Source organism: Coregonus lavaretus, assembly GCF_964263955.1.
Source record: "Coregonus lavaretus genome assembly, chromosome: 1".
Taxonomy (NCBI): Eukaryota; Metazoa; Chordata; class Actinopteri; order Salmoniformes; family Salmonidae; genus Coregonus; species Coregonus lavaretus.
Genome location: NC_139988.1, coordinates 88,542,605 through 88,568,138, shown reverse-complemented (window position 1 = coordinate 88,568,138; position 25,534 = coordinate 88,542,605). Strand labels below are relative to the sequence as shown.

General features: G+C 42.7%; 1 protein-coding gene across 1 annotated transcript in view; it reads right to left on the bottom strand.

The window, feature by feature from the left end:
* The window catches only part of LOC311131086 (growth arrest-specific protein 7-like), a 169,082-nt gene that overhangs the window by 102,718 nt on the left and 40,830 nt on the right, over positions 1–25,534 (bottom strand). The window contains exons 3-4 of the mRNA XM_084163900.1: positions 18,755–18,832; positions 17,097–17,185 (exon numbers count right to left, since the gene is read on the bottom strand). Coding sequence (XP_084020026.1) covers positions 17,097–17,185; positions 18,755–18,832 — 167 coding nt within the window. The remainder of the gene's footprint in view (positions 1–17,096; positions 17,186–18,754; positions 18,833–25,534) is intronic.

Below are 25,534 nucleotides of genomic sequence, written 5' to 3'. Positions count from 1 at the left end.
TTCTACTGGAACTGTTCTACTGGAGCTGTTCTACTGGAGCTGTTCTACTGAAGCTGTTCTACTGGAACTGTTCTACTGAAACTGTTCTACTGGAGCTGTTCTACTGGAGCTGTTCTACTGAAACTGTTCTACTGGAACTGTTCTACTGGAGCTGTTCTACTGGAGTTGTTCTACTGAAACTGTTCTACTGGAGCTGTTCTATTGTAACTGTTCTACTGGAGCTGTTCTACTGGAGCTGTTCTACTGGAGCTGTTCTACTGGAGCTGTTCTACTGAAACGGTTCTACTGAAACTGTTCTACTGGAGCTGTTCTACTGGAGCTGTTCTACTGAAACTGTTCTACTGGAGCTGTTCTACTGAAACTGTTCTACTGAAACTGTTCTACTGGAGCTGTTCTACTGAAGCTGTTCTACTGGAACTGTTCTACTGAAACTGTTGTACTGGAACTGTTCTACTGAAACTGTTCTACTGGAGCTGTTCTACTGGAGCTGTTCTACTGGGGCTGTTCTACTGGGGCTGTTCTACTGGGGCTGTTCTACTGGAGCTGTTCTACTGAAACTGTTCTACTGGAGCTGTTCTAATGAAACTGTTCTACTGGAGCTGTTCTATTGTAACTGTTCTACTGGAGCTGTTCTACTGGAACTGTTCTACTGAAGCTGTTCTACTGGAGCTGTTCTACTGAAACTGTTCTACTGAAACTGTTCTACTGGAGTTGTTCTACTGGGGCTGTTCTATTGTAACTGTTCTACTGGAGCTGTTCTATTGTAACTGTTCTACTGGAGCTGTTCTACTGGAGCTGTTCTACTGGAACTGTTCTACTGGAGCTGTTCTACTGAAACTGTTCTACTGAAACTGTTCTACTGGAGCTGTTCTACTGGAACTGTTCTACTGGGGCTGTTCTATTGTAACTGTTCTACTGAAACTGTTCTATTGTAACTCTTCTACTGGAGCTGTTCTACTGAAACTGTTCTACTGGAACTGTTCTACTGGAGCTGTTCTACTGAAACTGTTCTACTGAAACTGTTCTACTGGAGCTGTTCTATTGTAACTGTTCTACTGGAGCTGTTCTACTGGAGCTGTTCTACTGGAACTGTTCTACTGAAACTGTTCTACTGGAGCTGTTCTACTGGAGCTGTTCTACTGAAGCTGTTCTACTGGAACTGTTCTACTGAAACGGTTCTACTGGAGCTGTTCTACTGGAACTGTTCTACTGGAGCTGTTCTACTGGAGTTGTTCTACTGAAACTGTTCTACTGGAGCTGTTCTATTGTAACTGTTCTACTGGAGCTGTTCTACTGGAGCTGTTCTACTGGAGCTGTTCTACTGGAGCTGTTCTACTGAAACGGTTCTACTGAAACTGTTCTACTGGAGCTGTTCTACTGGAGCTGTTCTACTGAAACTGTTCTACTGGAGCTGTTCTACTGAAACTGTTCTACTGAAACTGTTCTACTGAAACTGTTCTACTGGAGCTGTTCTACTGGAGCTGTTCTACTGGGGCTGTTCTACTGGGGCTGTTCTACTGGGGCTGTTCTACTGGAGCTGTTCTACTGAAACTGTTCTACTGGAGCTGTTCTAATGAAACTGTTCTACTGGAGCTGTTCTATTGTAACTGTTCTACTGGAGCTGTTCTACTGGAACTGTTCTACTGAAGCTGTTCTACTGGAGCTGTTCTACTGAAACTGTTCTACTGAAACTGTTCTACTGGAGTTGTTCTACTGGAACTGTTCTACTGGGGCTGTTCTATTGTAACTGTTCTACTGGAGCTGTTCTATTGTAACTGTTCTACTGGAGCTGTTCTACTGGAGCTGTTCTACTGGAGCTGTTCTACTGGAGCTGTTCTACTGAAACTGTTCTACTGAAACTGTTCTACTGGAGCTGTTCTACTGGAACTGTTCTACTGGGGCTGTTCTATTGTAACTGTTCTACTGGAACTGTTCTATTGGAGCTGTTCTACTTAAACTGTTCTACTGAAACTGTTCTACTGGAACTGTTCTACTGGAGCTGTTCTACTGAAACTGTTCTACTGAAACTGTTCTACTGGAGCTGTTCTATTGTAACTGTTCTACTGGAGCTGTTCTACTGGAGCTGTTCTACTGGAACTGTTCTACTGAAACTGTTCTACTGGAGCTGTTCTACTGGAGCTGTTCTACTGAAGCTGTTCTACTGGAACTGTTCTACTGAAACGGTTCTACTGGAGCTGTTCTACTGGAACTGTTCTACTGGAGCTGTTCTACTGGAGTTGTTCTACTGAAACTGTTCTACTGGAGCTGTTCTATTGTAACTGTTCTACTGGAGCTGTTCTACTGGAGCTGTTCTACTGGAGCTGTTCTACTGGAGCTGTTCTACTGAAACGGTTCTACTGAAACTGTTCTACTGGAGCTGTTCTACTGGAGCTGTTCTACTGAAACTGTTCTACTGGAGCTGTTCTACTGAAACTGTTCTACTGAAACTGTTCTACTGAAACTGTTCTACTGGAGCTGTTCTACTGGAGCTGTTCTACTGGGGCTGTTCTACTGGGGCTGTTCTACTGGGGCTGTTCTACTGGAGCTGTTCTACTGAAACTGTTCTACTGGAGCTGTTCTAATGAAACTGTTCTACTGGAGCTGTTCTATTGTAACTGTTCTACTGGAGCTGTTCTACTGGAACTGTTCTACTGAAGCTGTTCTACTGGAGCTGTTCTACTGAAACTGTTCTACTGAAACTGTTCTACTGGAGTTGTTCTACTGGAACTGTTCTACTGGGGCTGTTCTATTGTAACTGTTCTACTGGAGCTGTTCTATTGTAACTGTTCTACTGGAGCTGTTCTACTGGAGCTGTTCTACTGGAGCTGTTCTACTGGAGCTGTTCTACTGAAACTGTTCTACTGAAACTGTTCTACTGGAGCTGTTCTACTGGAACTGTTCTACTGGGGCTGTTCTATTGTAACTGTTCTACTGAAACTGTTCTATTGTAACTCTTCTACTGGAGCTGTTCTACTGGAGCTGTTCTACTGGAACTGTTCTACTGGAGCTGTTCTACTTAAACTGTTCTACTGAAACTGTTCTACTGGAGCTGTTCTACTGGAGCTGTTCTACTGGAACTGTTCTACTGTAACTGTTCTACTGAAACTGTTCTACTGAAACTGTTCTACTGAAACTGTTCTACTGGAGCTGTTCTACTGAAGCTGTTCTACTGGAACTGTTCTACTGAAACTGTTCTACTGGAGCTGTTCTACTGGAGCTGTTCTACTGGAACTGTTCTACTGGAGCTGTTCTACTGAAACTGTTCTACTGGAACTGTTCTACTGGAACTGTTCTACTGGAGCTGTTCTACTGAAACTGTTCTACTGAAACTGTTCTACTGGAGCTGTTCTACTGGAGCTGTTCTACTGGAGCTGTTCTACTGGAACTGTTCTACTGAAACTGTTCTACTGGAGCTGTTCTACTGGAGCTGTTCTACTGAAGCTGTTCTACTGGAACTGTTCTACTGAAACTGTTCTACTGGAGCTGTTCTACTGAAACTGTTCTACTGGAACTGTTCTACTGGAGCTGTTCTACTGGAGTTGTTCTACTGAAACTGTTCTACTGGAGCTGTTCTATTGTAACTGTTCTACTGGAGCTGTTCTACTGGAGCTGTTCTACTGGAGCTGTTCTACTGGAGCGGTTCTACTGAAACTGTTCTACTGAAACTGTTCTACTGGAGCTGTTCTACTGGAGCTGTTCTACTGAAACTGTTCTACTGGAGCTGTTCTACTGAAACTGTTCTACTGAAACTGTTCTACTGGAGCTGTTCTACTGAAGCTGTTCTACTGGAACTGTTCTACTGAAACTGTTGTACTGGAACTGTTCTACTGAAACTGTTCTACTGGAGCTGTTCTACTGGAGCTGTTCTACTGGGGCTGTTCTACTGGGGCTGTTCTACTGGGGCTGTTCTACTGGAGCTGTTCTACTGAAACTGTTCTACTGGAGCTGTTCTAATGAAACTGTTCTACTGGAGCTGTTCTATTGTAACTGTTCTACTGGAGCTGTTCTACTGGAACTGTTCTACTGAAGCTGTTCTACTGGAGCTGTTCTACTGAAACTGTTCTACTGAAACTGTTCTACTGGAGTTGTTCTACTGGAACTGTTCTACTGGGGCTGTTCTATTGTAACTGTTCTACTGGAGCTGTTCTATTGTAACTGTTCTACTGGAGCTGTTCTACTGGAGCTGTTCTACTGGAGCTGTTCTATTGTAACTGTTCTACTGGAGCTGTTCTACTGGAACTGTTCTACTGAAGCTGTTCTACTGGAGCTGTTCTACTGAAACTGTTCTACTGAAACTGTTCTACTGGAGTTGTTCTACTGGAACTGTTCTACTGGGGCTGTTCTATTGTAACTGTTCTACTGGAGCTGTTCTATTGTAACTGTTCTACTGGAGCTGTTCTACTGGAGCTGTTCTACTGGAACTGTTCTACTGGAGCTGTTCTACTGAAACTGTTCTACTGAAACTGTTCTACTGGAGTTGTTCTACTGGAACTGTTCTACTGGGGCTGTTCTATTGTAACTGTTCTACTGGAGCTGTTCTATTGTAACTGTTCTACTGGAGCTGTTCTACTGGAGCTGTTCTACTGGAGCTGTTCTACTGGAGCTGTTCTACTGAAACTGTTCTACTGAAACTGTTCTACTGGAGCTGTTCTACTGGAACTGTTCTACTGGGGCTGTTCTATTGTAACTGTTCTACTGAAACTGTTCTATTGTAACTCTTCTACTGGAGCTGTTCTACTGGAGCTGTTCTACTGGAACTGTTCTACTGGAGCTGTTCTACTTAAACTGTTCTACTGAAACTGTTCTACTGGAGCTGTTCTACTGGAGCTGTTCTACTGGAACTGTTCTACTGTAACTGTTCTACTGAAACTGTTCTACTGAAACTGTTCTACTGGAACTGTTCTACTGGAGCTGTTCTACTTAAACTGTTCTACTGAAACTGTTCTACTGGAACTGTTCTACTGGAGCTGTTCTACTGAAACTGTTCTACTGAAACTGTTCTACTGGAGCTGTTCTATTGTAACTGTTCTACTGGAGCTGTTCTACTGGAGCTGTTCTACTGGAACTGTTCTACTGAAACTGTTCTACTGGAGCTGTTCTACTGGAGCTGTTCTACTGAAGCTGTTCTACTGGAACTGTTCTACTGAAACTGTTCTACTGGAGCTGTTCTACTGGAACTGTTCTACTGGAGCTGTTCTACTGGAGTTGTTCTACTGAAACTGTTCTACTGGAGCTGTTCTATTGTAACTGTTCTACTGGAGCTGTTCTACTGGAGCTGTTCTACTGGAGCTGTTCTACTGGAGCTGTTCTACTGAAACGGTTCTACTGAAACTGTTCTACTGGAGCTGTTCTACTGGAGCTGTTCTACTGAAACTGTTCTACTGGAGCTGTTCTACTGAAACTGTTCTACTGAAACTGTTCTACTGAAACTGTTCTACTGGAGCTGTTCTACTGGAGCTGTTCTACTGGGGCTGTTCTACTGGGGCTGTTCTACTGGGGCTGTTCTACTGGAGCTGTTCTACTGAAACTGTTCTACTGGAGCTGTTCTAATGAAACTGTTCTACTGGAGCTGTTCTATTGTAACTGTTCTACTGGAGCTGTTCTACTGGAACTGTTCTACTGAAGCTGTTCTACTGGAGCTGTTCTACTGAAACTGTTCTACTGAAACTGTTCTACTGGAGTTGTTCTACTGGAACTGTTCTACTGGGGCTGTTCTATTGTAACTGTTCTACTGGAGCTGTTCTATTGTAACTGTTCTACTGGAGCTGTTCTACTGGAGCTGTTCTACTGGAGCTGTTCTACTGGAGCTGTTCTACTGAAACTGTTCTACTGAAACTGTTCTACTGGAGCTGTTCTACTGGAACTGTTCTACTGGGGCTGTTCTATTGTAACTGTTCTACTGAAACTGTTCTATTGTAACTCTTCTACTGGAGCTGTTCTACTGGAGCTGTTCTACTGGAACTGTTCTACTGGAGCTGTTCTACTTAAACTGTTCTACTGAAACTGTTCTACTGGAGCTGTTCTACTGGAGCTGTTCTACTGGAACTGTTCTACTGTAACTGTTCTACTGAAACTGTTCTACTGAAACTGTTCTACTGAAACTGTTCTACTGGAGCTGTTCTACTGAAGCTGTTCTACTGGAACTGTTCTACTGAAACTGTTCTACTGGAGCTGTTCTACTGGAGCTGTTCTACTGGAACTGTTCTACTGGAACTGTTCTACTGGAGCTGTTCTACTGAAACTGTTCTACTGGAACTGTTCTACTGGAACTGTTCTACTGGAGCTGTTCTACTGAAACTGTTCTACTGAAACTGTTCTACTGGAGCTGTTCTACTGGAGCTGTTCTACTGGAGCTGTTCTACTGGAACTGTTCTACTGAAACTGTTCTACTGGAGCTGTTCTACTGGAGCTGTTCTACTGAAGCTGTTCTACTGGAACTGTTCTACTGAAACTGTTCTACTGGAGCTGTTCTACTGAAACTGTTCTACTGGAACTGTTCTACTGGAGCTGTTCTACTGGAGTTGTTCTACTGAAACTGTTCTACTGGAGCTGTTCTATTGTAACTGTTCTACTGGAGCTGTTCTACTGGAGCTGTTCTACTGGAGCTGTTCTACTGGAGCGGTTCTACTGAAACTGTTCTACTGAAACTGTTCTACTGGAGCTGTTCTACTGGAGCTGTTCTACTGAAACTGTTCTACTGGAGCTGTTCTACTGAAACTGTTCTACTGAAACTGTTCTACTGGAGCTGTTCTACTGAAGCTGTTCTACTGGAACTGTTCTACTGAAACTGTTGTACTGGAACTGTTCTACTGAAACTGTTCTACTGGAGCTGTTCTACTGGAGCTGTTCTACTGGGGCTGTTCTACTGGGGCTGTTCTACTGGGGCTGTTCTACTGGAGCTGTTCTACTGAAACTGTTCTACTGGAGCTGTTCTAATGAAACTGTTCTACTGGAGCTGTTCTATTGTAACTGTTCTACTGGAGCTGTTCTACTGGAACTGTTCTACTGAAGCTGTTCTACTGGAGCTGTTCTACTGAAACTGTTCTACTGAAACTGTTCTACTGGAGTTGTTCTACTGGAACTGTTCTACTGGGGCTGTTCTATTGTAACTGTTCTACTGGAGCTGTTCTATTGTAACTGTTCTACTGGAGCTGTTCTACTGGAGCTGTTCTACTGGAGCTGTTCTATTGTAACTGTTCTACTGGAGCTGTTCTACTGGAACTGTTCTACTGAAGCTGTTCTACTGGAGCTGTTCTACTGAAACTGTTCTACTGAAACTGTTCTACTGGAGTTGTTCTACTGGAACTGTTCTACTGGGGCTGTTCTATTGTAACTGTTCTACTGGAGCTGTTCTATTGTAACTGTTCTACTGGAGCTGTTCTACTGGAGCTGTTCTACTGGAACTGTTCTACTGGAGCTGTTCTACTGAAACTGTTCTACTGAAACTGTTCTACTGGAGTTGTTCTACTGGAACTGTTCTACTGGGGCTGTTCTATTGTAACTGTTCTACTGGAGCTGTTCTATTGTAACTGTTCTACTGGAGCTGTTCTACTGGAGCTGTTCTACTGGAGCTGTTCTACTGAAACTGTTCTACTGAAACTGTTCTACTGGAGCTGTTCTACTGGAACTGTTCTACTGGGGCTGTTCTATTGTAACTGTTCTACTGAAACTGTTCTATTGTAACTCTTCTACTGGAGCTGTTCTACTGGAGCTGTTCTACTGGAACTGTTCTACTGGAGCTGTTCTACTTAAACTGTTCTACTGAAACTGTTCTACTGGAGCTGTTCTACTGGAGCTGTTCTACTGGAACTGTTCTACTGTAACTGTTCTACTGAAACTGTTCTACTGAAACTGTTCTACTGAAACTGTTCTACTGGAGCTGTTCTACTGAAGCTGTTCTACTGGAACTGTTCTACTGAAACTGTTCTACTGGAGCTGTTCTACTGGAGCTGTTCTACTGGAACTGTTCTACTGGAACTGTTCTACTGGAGCTGTTCTACTGAAACTGTTCTACTGGAACTGTTCTACTGGAACTGTTCTACTGGAGCTGTTCTACTGAAACTGTTCTACTGAAACTGTTCTACTGGAGCTGTTCTACTGGAGCTGTTCTACTGGAGCTGTTCTACTGGAACTGTTCTACTGAAACTGTTCTACTGGAGCTGTTCTACTGGAGCTGTTCTACTGAAGCTATTCTACTGGAACTGTTCTACTGAAACTGTTCTACTGGAGCTGTTCTACTGAAACTGTTCTACTGGAACTGTTCTACTGGAGCTGTTCTACTGGAGTTGTTCTACTGAAACTGTTCTACTGGAGCTGTTCTATTGTAACTGTTCTACTGGAGCTGTTCTACTGGAGCTGTTCTACTGGAGCTGTTCTACTGGAGCGGTTCTACTGAAACTGTTCTACTGAAACTGTTCTACTGGAGCTGTTCTACTGGAGCTGTTCTACTGAAACTGTTCTACTGGAGCTGTTCTACTGAAACTGTTCTACTGAAACTGTTCTACTGGAGCTGTTCTACTGAAGCTGTTCTACTGGAACTGTTCTACTGAAACTGTTGTACTGGAACTGTTCTACTGAAACTGTTCTACTGGAGCTGTTCTACTGGAGCTGTTCTACTGGGGCTGTTCTACTGGGGCTGTTCTACTGGGGCTGTTCTACTGGAGCTGTTCTACTGAAACTGTTCTACTGGAGCTGTTCTAATGAAACTGTTCTACTGGAGCTGTTCTATTGTAACTGTTCTACTGGAGCTGTTCTACTGGAACTGTTCTACTGAAGCTGTTCTACTGGAGCTGTTCTACTGAAACTGTTCTACTGAAACTGTTCTACTGGAGTTGTTCTACTGGAACTGTTCTACTGGGGCTGTTCTATTGTAACTGTTCTACTGGAGCTGTTCTATTGTAACTGTTCTACTGGAGCTGTTCTACTGGAGCTGTTCTACTGGAACTGTTCTACTGGAGCTGTTCTACTGAAACTGTTCTACTGAAACTGTTCTACTGGAGCTGTTCTACTGGAACTGTTCTACTGGGGCTGTTCTATTGTAACTGTTCTACTGAAACTGTTCTATTGTAACTCTTCTACTGGAGCTGTTCTACTGGAGCTGTTCTACTGGAACTGTTCTACTGGAGCTGTTCTACTTAAACTGTTCTACTGAAACTGTTCTACTGGAACTGTTCTACTGGAGCTGTTCTACTGAAACTGTTCTACTGAAACTGTTCTACTGGAGCTGTTCTATTGTAACTGTTCTACTGGAGCTGTTCTACTGGAGCTGTTCTACTGGAACTGTTCTACTGAAACTGTTCTACTGGAGCTGTTCTACTGGAGCTGTTCTACTGAAGCTGTTCTACTGGAACTGTTCTACTGAAACTGTTCTACTGGAGCTGTTCTACTGGAACTGTTCTACTGGAGCTGTTCTACTGGAGTTGTTCTACTGAAACTGTTCTACTGGAGCTGTTCTATTGTAACTGTTCTACTGGAGCTGTTCTACTGGAGCTGTTCTACTGGAGCTGTTCTACTGGGGCTGTTCTACTGGGGCTGTTCTACTGGGGCTGTTCTACTGGAGCTGTTCTACTGAAACTGTTCTACTGGAGCTGTTCTAATGAAACTGTTCTACTGGAGCTGTTCTATTGTAACTGTTCTACTGGAGCTGTTCTACTGGAACTGTTCTACTGAAGCTGTTCTACTGGAGCTGTTCTACTGAAACTGTTCTACTGAAACTGTTCTACTGGAGTTGTTCTACTGGAACTGTTCTACTGGGGCTGTTCTATTGTAACTGTTCTACTGGAGCTGTTCTATTGTAACTGTTCTACTGGAGCTGTTCTACTGGAGCTGTTCTACTGGAGCTGTTCTACTGGAGCTGTTCTACTGAAACTGTTCTACTGAAACTGTTCTACTGGAGCTGTTCTACTGGAACTGTTCTACTGGGGCTGTTCTATTGTAACTGTTCTACTGAAACTGTTCTATTGTAACTCTTCTACTGGAGCTGTTCTACTGGAGCTGTTCTACTGGAACTGTTCTACTGGAGCTGTTCTACTTAAACTGTTCTACTGAAACTGTTCTACTGGAGCTGTTCTACTGGAGCTGTTCTACTGGAACTGTTCTACTGGAGCTGTTCTACTGTAACTGTTCTACTGAAACTGTTCTACTGAAACTGTTCTACTGAAACTGTTCTACTGGAGCTGTTCTACTGAAGCTGTTCTACTGGAACTGTTCTACTGGAGCTGTTCTACTGGAGCTGTTCTACTGGAACTGTTCTACTGGAACTGTTCTACTGGAGCTGTTCTACTGAAACTGTTCTAATGGAACTGTTCTACTGGAACTGTTCTACTGGAGCTGTTCTACTGAAACTGTTCTACTGAAACTGTTCTACTGGAGCTGTTCTATTGTAACTGTTCTACTGGAGCTGTTCTACTGGAGCTGTTCTACTGGAACTGTTCTACTGAAACTGTTCTACTGGAGCTGTTCTACTGGAGCTGTTCTACTGAAGCTGTTCTACTGGAACTGTTCTACTGAAACTGTTCTACTGGAGCTGTTCTACTGGAGCTGTTCTACTGAAACTGTTCTACTGGAACTGTTCTACTGGAGCTGTTCTACTGGAGTTGTTCTACTGAAACTGTTCTACTGGAGCTGTTCTATTGTAACTGTTCTACTGGAGCTGTTCTACTGGAGCTGTTCTACTGGAGCTGTTCTACTGGAGCTGTTCTACTGAAACGGTTCTACTGAAACTGTTCTACTGGAGCTGTTCTACTGGAGCTGTTCTACTGAAACTGTTCTACTGGAGCTGTTCTACTGAAACTGTTCTACTGGAGCTGTTCTACTGAAGCTGTTCTACTGGAACTGTTCTACTGAAACTGTTGTACTGGAACTGTTCTACAGGAACTGTTCTACTGGAGCTGTTCTACTGAAACTGTTCTACTGGAGCTGTTCTACTGGAGCTGTTCTACTGGGGCTGTTCTACTGGGGCTGTTCTACTGGGGCTGTTCTACTGAAACTGTTCTACTGGAGCTGTTCTATTGTAACTGTTCTACTGGAGCTGTTCTACTGAAACTGTTCTACTGGAGCTGTTCTACTGAAACTGTTCTACTGAAACTGTTCTACTGGGGCTGTTCTACTGGAACTGTTCTACTGGGGCTGTTCTATTGTAACTGTTCTACTGGAGCTGTTCTATTGTAACTGTTCAACTGGAGCTGTTCTACTGGAGCTGTTCTACTGGAACTGTTCTACTGGAGCTGTTCTACTGAAACTGTTCTACTGAAACTGTTCTACTGGAGCTGTTCTACTGGAACTGTTCTACTGGGGCTGTTCTATTGTAACTGTTCTACTGAAACTGTTCTATTGTAACTCTTCTACTGGAGCTGTTCTACTGGAGCTGTTCTACTGGAACTGTTCTACTGGAGCTGTTCTACTGAAACTGTTCTACTGAAACTGTTCTACTGGAGCTGTTCTACTGGAGCTGTTCTACTGGAGCTGTTCTACTGAAACTGTTCTACTGAAACTGTTCTACTGAAACTGTTCTACTGAAACTGTTCTACTGGAGCTGTTCTACTGGAGCTGTTCTACTGGAACTGTTCTACTGGAGCTGTTCTACTGAAACTGTTCTACTGGAACTGTTCTACTGGAACTGTTCTACTGGAGCTGTTCTACTGAAACTGTTCTACTGGAGCTGTTCTATTGTAACTGTTCTACTGGAGCTGTTCTACTGGAACTGTTCTACTGAAACTGTTCTACTGGAGCTGTTCTACTGGAGCTGTTCTACTGGAGCTGTTCTACTGAAGCTGTTCTACTGGAACTGTTCTACTGAAACTGTTCTACTGGAGCTGTTCTACTGGAGCTGTTCTACTGGAGCTGTTCTACTGAAACTGTTCTACTGGAACTGTTCTACTGTAGCTGTTCTACTGGAGTTGTTCTACTGAAACTGTTCTACTGGAGCTGTTCTATTGTAACTGTTCTACTGGAGCTGTTCTACTGGAGCTGTTCTACTGGAGCTGTTCTACTGGAGCTGTTCTACTGAAACTGTTCTACTGGAGCTGTTCTACTGAAACTGTTCTACTGAAACTGTTCTACTGAAACTGTTCTACTGGAGCTGTTCTACTGAAACTGTTCTACTGGAACTGTTCTACTGGAACTGTTCTACTGGAGCTGTTCTATTGTAACTGTTCTACTGGAGCTGTTCTACTGGAGCTGTTCTACTGGAGCTGTTCTACTGGAGCTGTTCTACTAAAACTGTTCTACTGAAACTGTTCTACTGGAGCTGTTCTACTGGAGCTGTTCTACTGAAACTGTTCTACTGGAGCTGTTCTACTGAAACTGTTCTACTGAAACTGTTCTACTGGAGCTGTTCTACTGGAACTGTTCTACTGAAACTGTTCTACTGGAACTGTTCTACTGGAGCTGTTCAACTGGAACTGTTCTACTGAAACTGTTCTACTGGAGCTGTTCTATTGTAACTGTTCTACTGGAGCTGTTCTACTGGAGCTGTTCTACTGGAACTGTTCTACTGAAACTGTTCTACTGGAGCTGTTCTACTGGAGCTGTTCTACTGGAGCTGTTCTACTGAAGCTGTTCTACTGGAACTGTTCTACTGGAGCTGTTCTACTGGAGCTGTTCTACTGGAGCTGTTCTACTGAAACTGTTCTACTGGAACTGTTCTACTGGAGCTGTTCTACTGGAGTTGTTCTACTGAAACTGTTCTACTGGAGCTGTTCTATTGTAACTGTTCTACTGGAGCTGTTCTACTGGAGCTGTTCTACTGGAGCTGTTCTACTGGAGCTGTTCTACTGGAGCTGTTCTACTGAAACGGTTCTACTGGAGCTGTTCTACTGGAGCTGTTCTACTGAAACTGTTCTACTGGAACTGTTCTACTGGAACTGTTCTACTGGAGCTGTTCTACTGGAGTTGTTCTACTGAAACTGTTCTACTGGAGCTGTTCTATTGTAACTGTTCTACTGGAGCTGTTCTACTGGATCTGTTCTACTGGAGCTGTTCTACTGGAGCTGTTCTACTGGAGCTGTTCTACTAAAACTGTTCTACTGAAACTGTTCTACTGGAGCTGTTCTACTGGAGCTGTTCTACTGAAACTGTTCTACTGGAGCTGTTCTACTGAAACTGTTCTACTGAAACTGTTCTACTGGAGCTGTTCTACTGGAACTGTTCTACTGAAACTGTTCTACTGGAACTGTTCTACTGGAGCTGTTCAACTGGAACTGTTCTACTGGAGCTGTTCTACTGAAACTGTTCTACTGGAACTGTTCTACTGAAACTGTTCTACTGGAGCTGTTCTACTGGAGCTGTTCCTGTCTGTACGCTGCCTGCGCTCCAGCTACTGTGTGTGTGTGAGTGTGTGTGTTGCAGTAGTGGGTAGGGGACATGTCTACAGCGCACAGCTGCGTGCATTTGGATGTGTGTTTGTGTGTGAACGCACTTCGGCTCAGACTATGTCCTCACATCAGCCATCTGTGAATGTGTGTTTCTGTTTGTGTGTGTATGTGTGTGTGTCTAAAGAAACAGAGAGAAGGAGTGGGTATAATGAGATGAGAGGGTAGAGGTAGATTTAAATGAGATGAGGGGGTAGAGGTAGATTTAAATGAGATGAGGGGATAGATTAATATTTAAATGAGATGAGGGGGTAGATGTATATTTAAATGAGATGAGGGGGTAGATGTATATTTAAATGAGATGAGGGGGTAGATGTATATTTAAATGAGATGAGGGGGTAGATGTATATTTAAATGAGATGAGGGGGTAGAAGTAGATTTAAATGAGATGAGGGGGTAGATGTAGATTTAAATGAGATGAGGGGGTAGATGTAGATTTAAATGAGATGAGGCATAGATGTATATTTAAATGAGATGAGGGGGTAGATGTAGATTTCAATGAAATTGAGGGGGTAGATGTATATTTAAATGAGATGAGGGGGTAGAGGTATATTTAAATGAGATGAGGGGGTAGATGTAGATTTCAATGAGATGAGGGGGAGATGTATATTTAAATGAGATGAGGGGGTAGATGTATATTTAAATGAGATGAGGCGGTATATGTATATTTAAATGAGATGAGGGGGTAGATGTAGATTTCAATGAGATGAGGGGGTAGAGGTAGATTTAAATGAGATGAGGGGGTAGATGTAGATTTCAATGAGATGAGGGAGTAGATGTAGATTTCAATGAAATTGAGGGGGTAGATGTATATTTAAATGAGATGAGGGGGTAGAGGTAGATTTAAATGAGATGAGGGGGTAGATGTAGATTTCAATGAGATGAGGGGGTAGATGTAGATTTCAATGAAATTGAGGGGGTAGAGGTAGATTTAAATGACATGAGGGGGTAGAGGTAGATTTAAATGAGATGAGGGGGTAGATGAAGATTTAAATGAGATGAGGGGGTTGATTAATATTTAAATGAGATGAGGGGGTAGATTTAAATGAGATGAGGGGGTAGATGTAGATTTAAATGGATTGAGGGTGTAGATGTATATTTAAATGATATGAGGGGTAGATGTATATTTAAATGTGATGAGGGGATAGATGTATATTTAAATGAGATGAGGGGGTAGAGGTAGATTTAAATGAGAGGAGGGGATAGAGATAGATTTAAATGAGATGAGGGGGTAGAGGTAGATTTAAATGAGAGGAGGGGATAGAGATAGATTTAAATGAGATGAGGGGGTAGAGGTAGATTTAAATGAGATGAGGGGGTAGATGTAGATTTAAATGAGATGAGGGGGTAGATTAATATTTAAATGAGATGAGGGGGTAGATTTAAATGAGATGAGGGGGTAGATGTATATTTAAATGAGATGAGGGGGTAGATGTATATTTAAATGATATGAGGGGTATATGTATATTTAAATGTGATGAGGGGTAGATGTATATTTAAATGAGATGAGAGGGTATAGGTAGATTTAAATGAGATGAGGGGGTAGATGTAGATTTAAATGAGATGAGGGGGTAGATTTAAATGAGATGAGGGGGTAGATGTATATTTAAATGAGATGAGGGGGTAGAGGTATATTTAAATGAGATGAGGGGGTAGATGTAGATTTAAATGAGATGAGGGTGTAGATTTAAATGAGATGAGGGGGTAGATGTATATTTAAATGAGATGAGGGGGTAGAGGTATATTTAAATGAGATGAGGGGGTAGATGTAGGTTTAAATGAGATGAGGGGGTAGATTAATATTTAAATGAGATGAGGGGGTATATGTAGATTTAAATGAGATGAGGGGGTAGAGGTAGATTTAAATCAGATGAGGGGGTAGATTTAAATGAGATGAGGGGGTAGATGTATATTTAAATGAGATGAGGGTGTAGAGGTAGATTTAAATGAAATTATGGGGTGGATGTAGATTTAAATGAGATGAGCGGGTAGAGGTAGATTTAAATGAAATGAGGGGGTAGAGGTAGATTTAAATGAGATGAGGGGGTAGATTTAAATGAGATGAGGGGGTGGATGTAGATTTAAATGAGATGAGGGGGTAGACGTATATTTAAATGAGATGAGGGGGTAGAGGTAGATTTAAATGAGATGAGGGGGTAGATGTATATTTAAATGAGATGAGGGGGTAGAGGTAGATTTAAATGAGATGAGGGGGTAGATGTATATTTAAATGAGATGAGGGGTAGAGGTAGATTTAAATGAGATGAGGGGGTAGAGGTAGATTTAAATGAGATGAGGGGGTAGAGGTAGATTTAAAAAGGTAGAGACAGAAACAGAGATGGAGAGAACGAGAAAGAATGAAAGAGAGAGAAACACTCTATCCATACCATGATTACAGACTACAGACACAGGGCTGGAGAGAAGGAGGGGAGGAGAGGAGGAGAGAAGGAGAGGAGGAGGGCTGGAGAGGAGGAGGGCTGGAGAGGAGGAGAGAAGGAGGGAAGGAGAGAATGAGAGGAGGAGGGAAGGAAAGGAGGAGGCTGGAGAGGAGGAGGGCTGGAGAGGAGGAGGGCTGGAGAGAAGGAGGGAAGGAGAGGAGGAAGGCTGGAGAGAATGAGAGGAGGAGAGAAGGAGAGGAGGAGAGCTGGAGAGGAGGAGGCTGGAGAGGAGGAGGGCTGGAGAGAAGGAGGGAAGGAGAGGAGGAAGGCTGGAGAGAATGAGAGGAGGAGAGAAGGAGAGGAGGAGAGCTGGAGAGGAGGAGGCTGGAGAGGAGGAGGGCTGGAGAGAATGAGAGGAGGAGAGAAGGAGAGCTGGAGAGGAGGAGGCTGGAGAGGAGGAGGGCTGGAGAGAATGAGAGGAGGAGAGAAGGAGAGCTGGAGAGGAGGAGGGCTGGAGATGATGAGGGAAGGAGAGGAGGAGGGCTGGAGAGGAGGAGGGCTGGAGAGGAGGAGGGCTGGAGAGGAGGAGGGCTGGAGAGGAGGAGGGCTGGAGAGGAGGAGGGAAGGAGAGGAAGGGAGGGGTGAAGGTTTATGTAAGTAGGGAATGCACCACACTGCCTCACCCTCTCCGAAACAGACACATAGAAAACAAACAAAAAAGGACTTAGAGGAGAGAAGCTGGGTAGTGGTGGGGTGTGTGTGTGATTGTGAAATGTGTGTTTTTGTGTGTGTGTGATTGTGTGTGTGTGTGTGTGTGTGTGTGTGTGTGATTGTTTGTGTTTGCATGCGTATGTGTGCACTGTCTACTCTGCATATATTACTGTAACTGGATGCATTGGCATAGCTTCTGTATAAAACTGTTTGATTAAAGGACACAAGCAAAGGAATTTGTCAGCTCAATGTTTCTTCTACTGTGCAAAATGATGCTTTCGTTGCCTGCCTTCCATGGTGGTGGCTGGTTTAAGTAATATGAAAATAACATATAGTAGAAATGGGTAATCTACTGTGTAAGAATACACATAGTTCATGAGGTTCAGGTGGAAGCCCCTAACTGGAGCAACAAGAGGAGGAGGAAGATAGGAGGAGGAGAAGAGGAGGAGGAGGAGGAGGAGGAGGAAGAGAGGAGGAGGAGAGGAGAAGAGGAGGAGGAGGAGTAGGAGGAAGAAGAGAGGAGGAGGAGAGGAGGAGAGGAGAAGAGGAGGAGGAGGAAAGGGGAAGAGGAGGAGCCAGAGGAGCAGGAGGGAGAGGAGGAGGAGGATAATGAGGAGGAGGAGGGCACCTGTCTTACCTGTGGTTCTAAGCTAGGCTTTTTGACCAGACTGATGTGGGAGTGGTCATTCTGATGCAACGGACTGCCACTGGAGTGAAACCCATTCACTGCGTGGGGAGAAATAGAGAGAGAGAGAGAGAGAGAGAGAGAGAGAGAGAGAGAGAGAGAGAGAGAGAGAGAGAGAGAGAGAGAGAGAGAGAGAGAGAGAGAGAGAGAGAGAGAGAGAGAGAGAGAGAGAGAGAGAGAGAGAGAGAGAGAGAGAGAGAGAGAGAGAAAAGAGGAATAGTGTGTTTGAATCTCCTCTGTATAACTGAGCCAGGGGTAAATTCTCTTTATGACTCAAACCAAGCTATCAGAGAATGGCCACTTTGTCCTTTTGTTTGTTAAATGTCTTTAGCAGGGTGGTTCCTGGAAACCAGAGACCTAGCACCTCACCAACACAGCACCGAGCCCAGACAGCCTGGAGTGTCCTCTGGTACACAGGCCAGGAAAATGAGCTATTATTAGGCAGAGTTGCTGTGTCTGTGTGTTTGCATGTATGCAGACATTTTGTTTATGCATTGTTTGCATGTGTTTATTTGCATTATGTGTGTGTGGACTGCATGTCAGTGTGTGTGTTGGAGAGAATGATTATGCAGTCCAGATGAGGTACCCTGTTGTGTTTAGTGAAACTAGACTCCATTGGCTGATGATCCTGAGCAAATCAACGTGTCATTGGATTGGATTAAATTGGAGAGCCCAAAGGTTAGAGTTCATCAGCCTAGATGAAGCAGGCCGCGAGCCCTTAACTTACAGATATGCCTCATACTGACAGATATACCTCATACTGACAGATATACCTCCTACTGAAAGATATACCTCCTACTGACAGATATACCTTATACTGACAGATATACCTTATACTGACAGATATACCTTATACTGACAGATATACCTTATACTGACAGATATACCTTACTATGAGGTGCAGAGCAGGTTAACAGTCAATGCAATTGAATCCGTTACTCTCTTTCTTTCTATCTTGTATCAGTATTCACCAAGGTGTTCCCCTGAGATTATATCAATCTCTTTTTCAAGAGAAACCTGTCTGAGCAGTCAGCTTGCTCATATGTTGCTGTTTTTATTGTGTTTTTAAGAGCAGAGTATTGTACACCCAGACGACTCCAGATCGCAGATAAAATTAGCCACAGGAAGTGTGTGTGTGTGTGTGTGGTCAGAGGCCTCTGTGGAATTCTATGCATGCTGCCACACAGCGGTTGGCCTATACACAACCCTCAGGACACTGGCGAAGGAAAAACAGTTCGAGAAAGAGAGGGAGAGAGAGAGAGAGAGAGAGAGAGGAAGAGATAGAGAGCGAGAGAGAGAGAGAGAGAGAGAGAGAGAGAGAGTGAGAGAGAGAGAGACAGAGGAGAGAGAGAGAGAGAAAGATAGAGCGAGAGCGAGAGCGAGAGCAGAGAGCAGAGAGAAGAGAGAAGAGAGCAGAGAGAAGAGAGCAGAGAGCAGAGAGCAGAGAGAAGAGAGAAGAGAGAAGAGAGAAGAGAGAAGAGAGAAGAGAGACGAGAGACGAGAGACGAGAGACGAGAGACGAGAGAAGAGAGAAGAGAGAAGAGAGACGAGAGAGAGAGAGAGAGAGAGAGAGAGAGAGAGAGAGAGAGAGAGAGAGGAAGCTTTAGTACCTGTAGGTAGTGAGTTCTTGTGTTTCAGAGGGGTGTTGAGTGTCCCAGGTACCCTGGAAGGTCTCTCCCATGTTGTCTCTGGAACCAGACAGGAACATGAAAGCCAATTGAACTTGTGTGGTCAGAAATACATGGACATTGAGAGAAATACAGTGCCTTCGGAAAGTATTAATAATAATAATAATAATATGCCAGTATTCAGACCCCTTGACTTTTTCCACATTTTGTTACATTACAGCCTTATTCTAAAATGAATTAAATAAATCAATTTCCTCAGCAATCTACACACAACACGCCATAATGACAAAGCGAAAACAGGTTTTTATAAATGTTTACTCATTTATTAAAAATAAAAAACAGAAATACCTTATTTACATAAGTATTCAGACCCTTTGCTATGAGACTCGAAATTGAGCTCAGGTGCATCCTGTTTCCATTGATCATCCTTGAGATGTTTCTACAACTTGATTGGAGTCCACCTGTGGTAAATCCAATTGATTGGACATGATTTGGAAAGGCACACACCTGTCTATATAAGGTCACACAGTTGACAGTGCATGTCAGAGCAAAAACCAAGCCATAAGGTCGAAGGAATTGTCCGTAGCACTCCGAGAGAGGATTGTGTCGTGGCATAGATCTGGGGAAGAGTACCAAAACATTTCTGCAGTATTGAAGATTCCCAAGAACACAGTGGCCTCCATCATTCATAAATGGAAGAGGTTTGGAACCACCAAGACTCTTCCTAGAGCTGGCCGCCCGGCCAAACTGAGCAATAGGGGGAGAAGGGCCTTGGTCAGGGAGAAGGGCCTTGGTCAGGGAGAAGGGCCTTGGTCAGGGAGAAGGGCCTTGGTCACTCTGACAGAGCTCTAGAGTTTGTCTGTGGAGATGGAAGAACCTTCCAGAAGGACAACCATCTCTGCAGCCTTTCTGGTGGAGCGGCCAGACAGAAGCCACTCCTCAGTAAAAGGCACATGACAGCCCGCTTGGAGCTTGGCAAAAGGCACCTAAAGACTCTCAGACCATGAGAAACAAGATTCTCTGGTCTGATGAAACCAAGATGCCAAGCGTCAAAAATTTATAAAAAACAGTTTTTGCTTTGTCATTATGGGGTATTGTGTGTAGATTGATGAGGGGGGGAAAAACTATTTAATCAAATTTTAGAATAAGGCTGTAACCTAATAAAATGTGGAAAAAGTCAAGGGGTCCGAATACTTTCCGAATATCACCACCCTGGATTTGATTTCAGGTCCAAGAGGGTTACATGAAACAAACACTTGTCCATATTAAGATTCTTAATGATTATTTTGACTGTTTCTGTCCAACCCAACCACACAATCACACTGTCTTTGTTACTGTATCAACTTATTAGACAGAGATAAGAACATGAGCCAGATTCACTCAATGTGTGCACCTGCTGTTTTCCACGGGGAGAATAAAAGACAACAATGTGAAACCATTTTTATTTACTCTTCATGGTCTTCTATGATGAGAACCATACCGTTTTATCTTCCACTCTCTGTGTTAAAAAACACCAGGTGCACACTTTGAGTAAATCCAATGTCTAGCTGTTTCACCAATAGACTCCGCCTCACTCTTTCAATTCAACTCCCCCATTTCACTCTTGCCGGATTAAGCAAAAACAGGAGGAGAGGGAGGAAGAAAGGAGTCAAAGAAACTGACACAGACCCTGACAGAGAGAGAGAAAATCTGTCATTCACTTAACTCCAATATCCAAATTCACAATACAACATTTATCTCAAATTACTCTTTAGTGTCACAAGAGCCTTTGAGACATAACAGCTTTTATTTCATTTGTGTCTTTGGCTCGCACTCGGCTGTCTGCCTGCCAAAACCTATCAGCTCAGATGACACGCATGGAGAGAGAGAAAGAGAGAAAGAAGAGAGAGAGCAGAGAGAGAGAGTGAGGGAGGAGAGAGAGAGGAGCGAGAGAGAGGGGAGAGAGAGAGCGAGAGAGAGAGAGAGAAAGTGAGTGATGGGGAGAGAAAGAGATACATTTGGCAGACAGACTCCGAGGAGAGAGTCTGTCCCTTCAGATCTGATCTATCACACCATCACAAATGGTTCATTAAAAGGTGCGTTCTGCCTCTATTTCACTCTGCTATCTTGTCAAAGGAAATCATTCCGATAAGAGGATTCCGATATTAATGGAGAGACATACAGTATAATTAGGTTGGCTCTGTCACTGTATCCTTCTCTTAGGAGCTACCGCAGTCACAATGAAATCCTGAGAAGTCGCTCGAAGTCTCATTATGATATAATAATGATACATCAAGATAGCATTCAATCAAATCTCGACAACAATCTCTATAAAAGTCATTGTGCTATAAAAAAAAACATCAACAGAGTTATTCAGAATGATTCAATCAAACCTCTACTGCAATGTAAACAATCTCAGGTATTCTAGAAGTGTCATGATCCCCCTAGAGCTTGTGTTTGAGCTAGAGACTTCTGGGTAATTGCATTGGATTCGTCTCAATCCACTGAATCCACTGAATTCACTGAATCCGCTGATAGCCTCCATATGGGGTAGATGGGGGCTGACCTAGACTGGTAGATAGGGGCTGACCTAGACTGGTAGATGGGGGCTGACCTAGACTGGTAGATGGGGGCTGACCTAGACTGGTAGATGGGGGCTGACCTAGACTGGTAGATGGGAGCTGACCTAGACTGGTAGATGGGGGCTGACCTAGACTGGTAGATGGGAGCTGACCTAGACTGGTAGATGGGAGCTGACCTAGACTGGTAGATGGGGGCTGACCTAGACTGGTAGATGGGGGCTGACCTAGACTGGTAGATGGGGGCTGACCTAGACTGGTAGATGGGGGCTGACCTAGACTGGTAGATGGGGGCTGACCTAGACTGGTAGATGGGGGCTGACCTAGACTGGTAGATGGGGGCTGACCTAGACTGGTAGATGGGGGCTGACCTAGACTGGTAGATGGGGGCTGACCTAGACTGGTAGATGGGGGCTGACCTAGACTGGTAGATGGGGGCTGACCTAGACTGGTAGATGGGGGCTGACCTAGACTGGTAGATGGGGGCTGACCTAGACTGGTAGATGGGGGCTGACCTAGTGTGGTGGATGGGGGCTGACCTAGAGTGGTGTTTGTGAGATGAGGGAGGATGCTCCGAGCGGTTTCTCTCACAAAAACATCTGTAAAGTTAGAACTATTATGACCCCATTTTGAAAAGCTTAGAATCTCACGAACACGAACGTGTCATCTGTTTTGCCGCGCAGGACTCATTAGAAGGTTGGCCACGTCCCAACTGCGCAAAAGAAAACTGTGCAGTAAAATTAATGGAAGTGAATGAGGGTTTTTTCTACATAGAAGATTATCCACAATTATTGCATTGTGATCGGCCCTGGTGATTTCCTGAACTACAGTACCATTCAAAAGTTTGGACACACCTACTCATTCCAGGGTTTTTCTTTATTTTTACTATTTTCTACATTGTAGAATAATAGTGAAGACATCAAAACTATGAAATAACACATAGCCCTGTAGCTCAGTTGGTAGAGCATGGTGCTTGCAACGCCAGGGTTGTGGGTTCGTTTCCCACGGGGGGGCCAGTATGAAAAATTGATGCACTCACTAACTGTAAGTCGCTCTGGATAAGAGCGTCTGCTAAGTGACTGAAATGTAAATGTAAATATGGAATGCCAAGAGTGTGCAAAGCTGTCATCAAGGCAAAGGGTGGCTACTTTGAAGAATCTAAAATATATTTTGATTTGTTTAACACTTTTTGGGTTACTACATGATTCCATATGTGTTATTTTCATAGTTTTGATGTATTTGTGAGATATTCTAAGGCCAAATTCAATGTTTCATCAAATAATTTGTAAAACCCATTTTTATACCTACAAAATCAAATAGCTTGATGGTCTATGTTAATATTATCTTACAATATTTCCATATGTTAGGTTAGTAGATAGCCTATCATACAAAAAAAGCTAAGAATCTGCTACTTTAAGGGACATTGACATGTCACATTAGCATAAGTAAAGTGCATCAATGAGCAAAGTTAAATATGGGTTTACATTCTATTTTGATAGCAGGTCTCTGTGACCTTTTAGTTACGTTGACCTTTTAGTTTCAATTACGTTGAAAAGTAGTTAATTTCATGTGCAGGGGCATTTCACCTTTAATAAGAAAATAAAAAGGAAATGTATGTAATTACAGTGGATAATGGACTGAAAAGGTGAAAGAAACATCTCTATTTACTATCAGGATTTGATAAAGAAATGTGTGAGTAAGATATGACTAAAATGTCACAGCCTCAGTTAAACTAATAATGTATGAATAATTAGTAGACTAGAGCTCAGAGAGTTAATCAAATGTGTTTACATAAGATGCATATTTGCCCAGCAACAGAGTATGTGTGTCTTGTAATTAGGCAAGCAGAAGTGCAAAACGATTGAAACCAATAACAGGAGACAGATGTCCCCACACAGGGAAGGGGAGTGAAAGGCTTGCAGGATATTGTGAGAACAGCGATAACTATGTATGGGAATAGAGAGAAAATGCAGCCTGCCCGAGCAAGGAGTAGACTATGATAAGAACATGTGTGTGTGTGTGTGTGTGTGTGTGTGTGTGTGTGTGTGTGTGTGTATGTATGTGTATGTGTGTGTGTGTGTGTGTGTGTGTGTGTGTGTGTGTGTGTGTGTGTGTATGTGTGTGTGTGTATGTGTGTGTGTGTGTGTGTGTGTGTGTGTGTGTGTGTGTGTGTATGTGTGTGTGTATGTGTGTGTGTGTGTGTGTGTGTGTGTGTGTGTGTGTGTGTGTGTGTGTGACCTGATGGTCAGGAGAGCAGAGGATAACCACATGAGCTAAACCCAGGTGTGAGCTTACAAGTGGAAAAATACAGCCTAAAGCGGGGTGGGATTTTTCCTCTGACGTGTGTGTATAAAAAGATTGTACGTCCATTTTGTGGCAGAGCGCTCTCATGAATAAAGGCTGACCATTGCAGAAAGGGGTCTTTGTTTAATTCATTATTCAAACTAGAAATGTACACCTCATTATTCAAACTAGAAATGTACACCTCTGGGAATTATTCAAAGATTTAAGAAGTAGTTGACTTCAACCATTGAGATAACAAAATTCTCGTGACAGGATTACAACATAACTGCCATTTCTACATCAACAGGGTTGGTTACTAAGCAACTGGAAATGCAGATTGGAGAGATGATCTCCTTCACATGAGAAGTGAGCTTCAGCTCTACACACATCCTCCAATGTTTTTACTTGTTAACAGTTTAGGCTTCATTATATTGACATTTACATTTTAGTCATTTTAGCAGACGCTCTTATCCAGAGCGACTTACAGTTAGTGAGTACATATTTTATATATTTTTATATATTTTTATTTATTTTTTATACTGGCCCCCCGTGGGAAACGAACCCACAACCCTGGCGTTGCAAACGCCATGCTCTATCAACTGAGCTACATCCCTGCCGGCCATTCCCTCCCCTACCCTGGAGCAATTGTGCGCCGCCCATTAGTCTCCCGGTCGCGGCCGGCTGCGACAGAGCCTGGATTCAAACCAGGATCTCTAGTGGCACAGTTAGCACTGCGATGCAGTGCCTTAAACCACTGCGCCACTCAGGAATATATGGGTTCATTACAAAGCTATCATTCCAGGATAGCTGAGACAACAGTTGAATACATAAGACAAAACTTGGATAAACTTACAGTACCAGCTGGTTAATTATGTAAACTGTTCCATTGTTGTATGTTGTCAGGGAGTCAGGCCTATGTAATACCGTGACTGTTCCTTCCACAGACCACATCAGTTCTATATCTATGTTTCAATATATGGGTTCTATATCTATGTTTCAATATAAGGGTTCTATATCTATGTTTCAATATATGGGTTCTATATCTATGGTTCAATATATGGGTTCTATATCTATGTTTCAATATATGTGTTATATATCTATGTTTCAATATATGGGTTCTATATCTATGTTTCAATATATGGGTTCTATATCTATGGTTCAATATATGGGTTCTATATCTATGTTTCAATATAAGGGTTCTATATCTATGTTTCAATATAAGGGTTCTATATCTATGTTTCAATATATGTGTTCTATATCTATGTTTCAATATATGGGTTCTATATCTATGTTTCAATATATGGGTTCTAAATCTATGTTTCAATATATGGGTTCTATATCTATGTTTCAATATATGGGTTCTATATCTATGTTTCAATATATGGGTTCTATATCTATGTTTCAATATATGGGTTCTATATCTATGTTTCAATATAATGGGTTCTATATCTATGTTTCAATATATGGGTTCTATATCTATGTTTCAATATATGGGTTCTATATCTATGTTTCAATATATGGGTTCTATATCTATGTTTCAATATATGGGTTCTATATCTATGTTTCAATATATGGGTTCTATATCTATGTTTCAATATATGGGTTCTATATCTATGTTTCAATATATGGGTTCTATATCTATGGTTCAATATATGGGTTCTATATCTATGTTTCAATATAAGGGTTCTATATCTATGTTTCAATATATGGGTTCTATATCTATGTTTCAATATATGGGTTCTATATCTATGTTTCAATATATGGGTTCTATATCTATGTTTCAATATATGGGTTCTATATCTATGGTTCAATATATGGGTTCTTTATCTATGGTTCAATATAATGGGTTCTATATCTATGGTTCCTTCCACCTCATTCCCTTTGATTCAGTCAAGAACATCCCTGTGTGAGATATTGTAGT